The sequence below is a fragment of the Perca fluviatilis genome, unplaced genomic scaffold, assembly GCF_010015445.1.
Source record: "Perca fluviatilis unplaced genomic scaffold, GENO_Pfluv_1.0 PFLUV_unplaced_scaf_89, whole genome shotgun sequence".
Classification (NCBI taxonomy): domain Eukaryota; kingdom Metazoa; phylum Chordata; class Actinopteri; order Perciformes; family Percidae; genus Perca; species Perca fluviatilis.
Window position 1 is genome coordinate 9235 of NW_024375769.1, and position 9770 is coordinate 19004.

At 36.5% G+C, this 9770-nt stretch overlaps 1 protein-coding gene across 1 annotated transcript; it reads left to right on the plus strand.

Moving 5' to 3' along the window:
* Nucleotides 1-255: 255 nt before the first annotated feature.
* On the plus strand, nucleotides 256-8882 carry jtb (jumping translocation breakpoint; the record flags this gene model as incomplete). The annotated part of the gene is given in 3 exon segments (XM_039794010.1): nucleotides 256-341; nucleotides 7077-7156; nucleotides 8501-8882. Coding segments are annotated over 3 exon segments (323 nt in total), but the record flags the coding sequence as incomplete, so codon positions are not given.
* Between the last annotated feature and the right edge of the window lie 888 nt (nucleotides 8883-9770).

Here is a 9770-nt window from a genome sequence, read left to right on the forward strand (position 1 = left end):
ATAGCTACAACGTTAGCAATCAGGCAATCATCGATAGCTACAATGTTAGCATAGATAGCTACAATGTTAGCATAGATAGCTACAACGTTAGCATAGATAGCTACAACGTTAGCATAGATAGCTACATTTTTAAAAGTATTTTCACCTTCTGTTATTGTTTGTAAAGAGTTTTAAATCTGAGCACGACTCACATCGGGCAGTGACATCACCTATCAGTCTGACCTTCTTCTTCTTCTTCTTCTCGTCTCCCTGCAGCAGTGAAAGCGGTGGCCGCCCCCTGCTGGCTGCTGGAGGACTTCGTGGTGACCACCGAGTGTTCGCTGTGCAACGCCTTCCAGTCTGTGAGTGGTTCTAGATATACATCATATAGACAACAACTCTACTAGATATACATCATATAGACTAACCCTACTAGATATACATCATATAGACAATAACTCTACTAGATATACATCATATAGACAATAACTCTACTAGATATACATCATATAGAATAACTCTACTAGATATACATCATATAGAATAACTCTACTAGACATACATCATATAGAACAACTCTACTAGATATACATCATATAGAAATAACTCTACTAGATATACATCATATAGAATAACTCTACTAGATATACATACATAGAATAACTCTACTAGATATACATCATATAGACTAACCCTACTAGATATACATCATATAGAATAACCCTACTAGAATACATCATATAGAATAACTCTACTAGATATACATCATATAGAATAACCCTACTAGACATACATCATATAGAAAACCCTACTAGATATACATCATATAGAACAACTCCTACTAGATACAATCATATAGAAATAACTCTACTAGATATACATACATAGACAATAACTCTACTAGATATACATCTATAGAACAACCTACCTCTTAGATACACATCATATAGAATAACTCCTACTAGATATACATCATATAGAACAACTCTACTAGACACCATACAGAACAACTTTACCAGATATACATACATAGAATAACTCTACTAGATATACATCATATAGAGAATAACTCTACTAGATATACATCATATAGAACTACTACTAGATATACACACATACAGAACAACTCTCTAGCTAACATCATATAGAACAACTCTACTAGATACACATCATATAGAAACTCTACTAGATATACACATATAGAACCTACTATATACATCATATAGAACACCTACTAGATACAACATCATAGAAAACTCTACTAGATATACATCATATAGAATAACCTACCAACAGCATACAGAACCCTACTAGATATACATCATATAGAACAACTCCACTAGATATACATCATATAGAACACCTACTAGATATACATCATATAGAATAACCCTACTACATATACATATATAAATATATCTCCAGTCTGTGAGTGGTCTCTAGATATACACATATAGAGAAAAACCCCTACTAGATAAACATCATATAGAATAACCCGCTAGATATACATCATATAGAGAATAACCCTACTAGATACAGATATATAGAAAAACCCTACTAGATATACATCATATACAACTCTACTATATACATCATATAGAGAATATATCCTCCAGTCTGAGAGGTGTCCTAGATATACATATATAGAGAATAACTCTACTAGATATACATCATATAGAGAATATATCTTCCAGTCTGTGAGTGGTTCTAGATATACATCATATAGAGAATGACTCTACTAGATATACATCATATAGAACAACTCTACTAGATATACATCATATAGAACAACTCTACTAGATATACATCATATAGAATAACTCTACTAGATATACATCATATAGACAATAACTCTACTAGATATACATCATATAGAATAACTCTACTAGATATACATCATATAGAACAACTCTACTAGATATACATCATATAGAACAACTCTACTAGATATACATCATATAGAATAACTCTACTAGATATACATCATATAGAATAACTCTACTAGATATACATCATATAGAATAACCCTACTAATATACATCATATAGAGAATAACCTACTAGATATACATCATATAGAATAACTCTACTAGATATACATCATATAGAACAACCCTACTAGAATATACATCATATAGAAATAACTCTACTAGATATACATCATATACAATAACTCTACTAGATATAAATCATATAGAATAACTCTACTAGATATACATCATATAGACAACATATCTTCCAGTCTTGAGTGGTCCTAGATAATACATAACATAGAAAACTCTACTAGATATACATCATATAGAATAACCCTACTAGATACACATCATATAGAGAATAACTCTACTAGATATACATACATATAGAGAATAACTCTACTAGATATACATCATATGAGAATAACTCTACTAGATATACATCATATAGAACAACTCTACTAGATATACATCATATAGAATAACTCTACTAGATATACATCATATAGAACAACTCTACTAGATAATACATCATATAGAATAACTCTACTAGATACATATATATAGAATAACTCTACTAGATATACATCATATAGAACAACTCTACTAGATATACATCATATAGAATAACTCTACTAGATATACATCATATAGAGAATAACTCTACTAGATATACATCATATAGAACAACTCTACTAGATAACATATAGAATAACCCTACTATAACAATAAAAATACATATATAAACTCTACTAGATATACATCATATAGAATAACCCTACTAGATATACATCACATAGAATAACTCTACTAGATATACATCATATAGAACAACCCTACTAGATATACATCATATAGAATAACCCTACTAATATACATCATATAGAATATATCTTCCAGTCTGTGAGTGGTTCTAGATATACATCACATAGAATAACCCTACTAGATATACATCATATAGAATAACCCTACTAGATATACATCATATAGAGAATAACCCTACTAGATATACATCATATAGAGAATAACCCTACTAGATATACATCATATAAAAAAACTCTACTAGATATACATCTATAAGAATATACCTACTAGATATAATAAGAACTGTACTAGATATACATCATATAGAGAATAACTCTACTAGATATACATCATAAAAATATATCTTCCAGTCTTGAGTGGTTCTAGATACACTCATAGAGAATAACCCTACTAGATATAAATCATATAGACAATAACCCTACTAGATATAGATATACATCATATAGACTAACTCTACTAGATATACATCATATAGACAATAACTCTACTAGATATACATCATATAGAATAACTCTACTAGATATACATCATATAGAACAACTCTACTAGATATACATCATATAGACAATAACTCTACTAGATATACATCATATAGACAATAACTCTACTAGATATAAATCATATAGAATAACTCTACTAGATATACATCATATAGAATAACCCTACTAAATATACATCATATAGAGAATAACTCTACTAGATATACATCATATAGAATAACTCTACTAGATATACATCATATAGAACAACCCTACTAGATATACATCATATAGACAATAACTCTACTAGATATACATCATATAGACAATAACTCTACTAGATATAAATCATATAGAATAACTCTACTAGATATACATCATATAGACAATATATCTTCCAGTCTGTGAGTGGTTCTAGATATACATAATATAGAATAACTCTACTAGATATACATCATATAGAATAACCCTACTAAATATACATCATATAGAGAATAACTCTACTAGATATACATCATATAGAGAATAACTCTACTAGATATACATCATATAGAGAATAACTCTACTAGATATACATCATATAGAACAACTCTACTAGATATACATCATATAGAGAATAACTCTACTAGATATACATCATATAGAACAACTCTACTAGATATACATCATATAGAATAACCCTACTAGATATACATCATATAGAGAATAACTCTACTAGATATACATCATATAGAACAACTCTACTAGATATACATCATATAGAATAACCCTACTAGATATACATCATATAGAGAATAACTCTACTAGACATACATCATATAGAACAACTCTACTAGATATACATCATATAGAATAACCCTACTAGATATACATCATATAGAGAAATATATCTTCCAGTCTGTGAGTGGTTCTAGATATACATCATATAGAATAACTCTACTAGATATACATCATATAGAATAACCCTACTAGATATACATCATATAGAGAATAACTCTACTAGATATACATCATATAGAACAACTCTACTAGATATACATCATATAGAATAACCCTACTAGATATACATCATATAGAGAATATATCTTCCAGTCTGTGAGTGGTTCTAGATATACATCATATAGAATAACTCTACTAGATATACATCATATAGAATAACCCTACTAGATATACATCATATAGAGAATAACTCTACTAGATATACATCATATAGAACAACTCTACTAGATATACATCATATAGAATAACTCTACTAGATATACATCATATAGAATAACCCTACTAGATATACATCATATAGAACAACTCTACTAGACATACATCTTATAGACAATAACTCTACTAGATATACATCATATAGAGAATATATCTTCCAGTCTGTGAGTGGTTCTAGATATACATCATATAGAGAATAACCCTACTAGATATACATCATATAGAGAATAACCCTACTAGATATACATCATATAGACAATAACTCTACTAGATATAGATCATATAGAACAACTCTACTAGATATACATCATATAGACTAACTCTACTAGATATACATCATATAGACAATAACTCTACTAGATATAGATCATATAGAACAGTCTACTAGATATACATCATATAGAACAACTCTACTAGATATACATCATATAGAGAATAACCCTACTAGATATACATCATATAGAACAACTCTACTAGATATACATCATATAGAATAACTCTACTAGATATACATCATATAGACAATAACTCTACTAGATATACATCATATAGAATAACTCTACTAGATATACATCATATAGACAATAACTCTACTAGATATACATCATATAGACTAACCCTACTAGATATACATCATATAGACTAACTCTACTAGATATACATCATATAGACAATAACTCTACTAGATATACATCATATAGAGAATAACTCTACTAGATATAGATCATATAGAGAATAACTCTACTAGATATACATCATATAGAGAATAACTACTAGATATATATCATATAGACTAACTCTACTAGATATAGATCATATAGAGAATAACTCTACTAGATATATATCATAAAGAGAATAACTCTACTAGATATACATCATATAGAGAATATCTCTACTAGATATAGATCATATAGAGAATAACTCTACTAGATAAAGATCATATAGAGAATAACTACTAGATATAGATCATATAGAGAATATAGAGAATTACCCTACTAGATATAGATCATATAGAGAATAACCCTACTAGATATAGATCATATAGAGAATACCCCTACTAGATATACATCATATAGAGAATAACTCTACTAGATATACATCATATAGAGAATATCTCTTCCAGTCTGTGTGGTTCTAGATATAGGTCATATAGAGAATAACTCTACTAGATATAGATCATATAGAGAATAACCCTACTAGATATAGATCATATAGAGAATACCCCTACTAGATATAGATCATATAGAGAATAACTCTACTAGATATACATCATATAGAGAATATCTCTTCCAGTCTGTGAGTGGTTCTAGATATAGATCATATAGAGAATAACTACCAGTCTGTGAGTGATTCTAGATATACATCATATAGACAATAACTACCAGTCTGTGAGTGGTTCTAGATATATATCAAATAGACAATAACTACCAGTCTGTGAGTGATTCTAGATATAGATCATATAGACAATAACTACCAGTCTGAGTGGTTCTGGATATAGATCATATAGAGAATAACCCTTCCAGTCTGTGAGTGGTTCTAGATATAGATCATATAGAGAATAACTCTTCCAGTCGGAGAGTGTTAAGGGATCATTCAGAATCAGTTTTATTGGCCAAGTATAGTTAGATACACAAGGAGTTAGACTTTGGTAGGTGTTAACTCTCTATACATTCAACAAATAGACATGTAGTAGTAAACATTCAGTAAACACATATAGTAACATAGACACATACTGTACAATAGAGACAACAACATACATATAGGCACATTCAATATAATATACAAATAAGATATTATATCAAGTACACATGGAGTGGGATGTAACGTGCAAAAGGTAATAGTGCAAAGTAGTGTGCAAGATGCATATTGGAATGATAAGTATGTAATGTGTAGAGAAGAGGGTGAAGAGACCCCACTTATCCTCAGTTCAGTAGAGACATGGCAGAGGGAAGGGAGCTGTTCCTGTGTCTGGTTGTCTCTGTGTTCAGTAGAGTAGATATCAGCTGTTCCTGTGTCTGGTTGTCTCTGTGTTCAGTAGAGTAGATATCAGCTGTAGGACCAGGGGACAGCAGAGGGCTGATGATGTCCCCTGGTCCTACCAGAGGACAGCAGAGGGCTGATGATGTCCCCTGGTCCTACCAGAGGACAGCCGAGGGCTGATGATGTCTTGCTGGTCCTACCAGAGGACAGCAGAGGGCTGATGATGTCCCCTGGTCCTACCAGAGGACAGCAGAGGGCTGATGATGTCCCCTGGTCCTACCAGAGGACAGCAGAGGGCTGATGATGTCTTGCTGGTCCTACCAGAGGACAGCAGAGGGCTGATGATGTCTTGCTGGTCCTACCAGAGGACAGCAGAGGGCTGATGATGTCCCCTGGTCCTACCAGAGGACAGCAGAGGGCTGATGATGTCCCCTGGTCCTACCAGAGGACAGCAGAGGGCTGATGATGTCTTGCTGGTCCTACCAGAGGACAGCAGAGGGCTGATGATGTCTTGCTGGTCCTACCAGAGGACAGCAGAGGGCTGATGATGTCTTGCTGGTCCTACCAGAGGACAGCAGAGGGCTGATGTCCCCTGGTCCTGATGTTGTGATTGTCTTTGTCTCTAGCGGTCGTGGTCGTCCTGCGGGCTGACAGGATACGTGGAGAGAGTCAACTGCACCAGGTCCAACCGGGACGAGTACAAGAGGTCAGTTTACTCAAACCGTCCAATCAGATGTCCAACCAGAGTCTCTGTGTCTTTGTGTCTCTGTCTCTCTGTCCTTCTGTGTGTCTCTGTCTCTCTGTCCTTCTGTGTGTCTCTGTCTCTTTGTGTCTCTGTCCTTCTGTGTCTCTGTCTGTCTCTGTGTCTCTGTCCTTCTGTGTGTCTATGTGTCTCTGTGTCTCTGTCCTTCTGTGTCTCTGTCTCTCTGTGTCTCTGTCTCTGTCCTTCTGTGTCTCTCTCTCTTTGACTCTGTCTCTCTGTGTCTCTGTCTCTCTGTGTCTCTGTCTCTGTCCTTCTGTGTCTCTCTCTCTTTGACTCTGTCTCTCTGTGTCTCTGTCTCTGTCCTTCTGTGTCTCTGTCTCTGTCCTTCTGTGTGTCTCTGTCTCTTTGTGTCTCTGTCTCTGTCCTTCTGTGTCTCTCTCTCTTTGACTCTGTCTCTCTATGTCTCTGTCTCTCTGTGTCTCTCTGTCCTTCTATGTCTCTGTCTCTGTTCTCTATCTCTTTGTGTCTCAGTTTCTCTGTCCTTCTGTCTGTCTCTTTGTGCCTCTGCCCTTCTGTGTCTCTCTGTCTCTTTGTGTCTCTGTGTCTCTGTCCTTCTGTGTCACTGTCTCTTTGTGTCTCTCTTTGACTCTGTCTCTGTCTCTCTGTGTCTCTGTCTCTCTGTCCTTCTATGTCTCTGTCTCTCTGTTCTCTATCTCTTTGTGTCTCAGTTTCTCTGTCCTTCTGTGTCTCTGTGTCTCCGTCTCTCTGTGTCTCTGTCTCTCTGTCCTTCTGTGTCTCTGTCTCTCTGTGTCTCTCTGTCCTTCTATGTCTCTGTCTCTCTGTTCTCTATCTCTTTGTGTCTCAGTTTCTCTGTCCTTCTGTGTCTGTCTCTTTGTGTCTCTGTCCTTCTATGTCTCTGTTTCTCTGTGTCTCTGTCTCCGTCTCTCTGTGTCTCTTTGTCCTTCTATGTCTGTGTTTCTGTCTTTCTGTTCTTTGTCTCTTTGTGTCTCTGTCCTTCTGTGTCTCTATCTCTTTTTGTCTTAGTTTCTCTGTCTCTGTCCTTCTGTGTCTCTGTCCTTCTGTGTCTCTCTGTCTCTGTGTGTCTGTGTCTCTGTCTCTCTGACTCCGTCTCTCTGTCCTTCTATGTCTCTGTTTCTGTCTTTCTGTTCTTTGTCTCTTTGTGTCTCTGTCTCTCTGTCCTTCTGTGTCTCTGTGTCTCTATCTCTTTGTGTCTTAGTTTCTCTGTGTCTCTGTCCTTCTATGTCTCTGTCTCTCTGTGTTGTCTTCTTCCTGTCCTCTCTGGACCTGTTGAATGAATATTTAATAGTGTCCATGTCTGTCCTCCAGCTGCCGCTCAGCAGTGATGGAGGAACATCTCTTCTGGAAGTTCGAGGCGGCCATGTTGGCTCTGATGGCGGCGTTCGCCGTGGTCGTGGTCATCCGTCAGCGCTGGCTCGACCGCCTCGCCTCCGAGAAGGTCCGGCGCCAGATCGAGTCCATCTAGGACACCAGAGACACACCGGAGACACACCAGAGAGACACAGGGACAGAATCTGCAGCTGGCAGGATCAGGACTGAAGTTAAACCTGAACGTAGAGACGTTAAACCAGCCGAGGGTTCAAGTCCCCTTTGATACCAGTTACACCTTCTCTCAATCACTGGGTCAGGGAAACCTGGTCTCTGGCCCCCAAAACCACCTTTCTATCAAAATAAAAGACAACGAGCAGAACTCAGAGACTCTGGAGTTCTCAGGGATTCTGGTTCCATTAAATACTAAATCTAAAGTCAGTATTATTTAGCCGGGGACTCCTCCAGTTCACTTTAGATTCTCCCTAGTTAAAGGTGCAGTAGGTAAGACTTCTAAAACTACCTTTGTGTCTAACTGTTCAGATGCACCAATCAGGGCCAGGAGGGAGTGTCTAACTGTTCAGATGCACCAATCAGGGCCAGGAGGGAGTGTCTAATTGTTCAGATGCACCAATCAGGGCCAGGAGGGAGTGTCTAATTGTTCAGATGCACCAATCAGGGCCAGGAGGGAGTGTCTAATTGTTCAGATGCACCAATCAGGGCCAGGAGGGAATGTCTAACTGTTCAGATGCACCAATCAGGGCCAGGAGGGAGTGTCTAATTGTTCAGATGCACTAATCAGGGCCAGAGGGAGTGTCTAACCGTTCAGATGCACCAATCAGGGCCAGGAGGGAGTGGCTAATTGTTCAGATGCACTAATCAGGGCCAGGAGGGAGTGTCTAACTGTTCAGATGCACTAATCAGGGCCAGGAGGGAGTGTCTAACTGTTCAGATGCACCAATCAGGGCCAGGAGGGAGTGGCTAATTGTTCAGATGCACCAATCAGGGCCAGGGGGAGTGTCTAATTGTTTAGATGCACCAATCAGGGCCAAGAGGGAGAGTCTAACTGTTCAGATGCACCAATCAGGTCCATGGGGAGTGTCTAACTGTTCAGATGCACCAATCAGGGCCAGGAGGGAGTGTCTAACTGTTCAGATGCACCAATCAGGGCCAGGAGGGAGTGTCTAACTGTTCAGATGCACCAATCAGGGCCAGGGGGAGGTGTCTAACTGCATGTCAATCACTGCTCATGCACACACATTCATTCTCC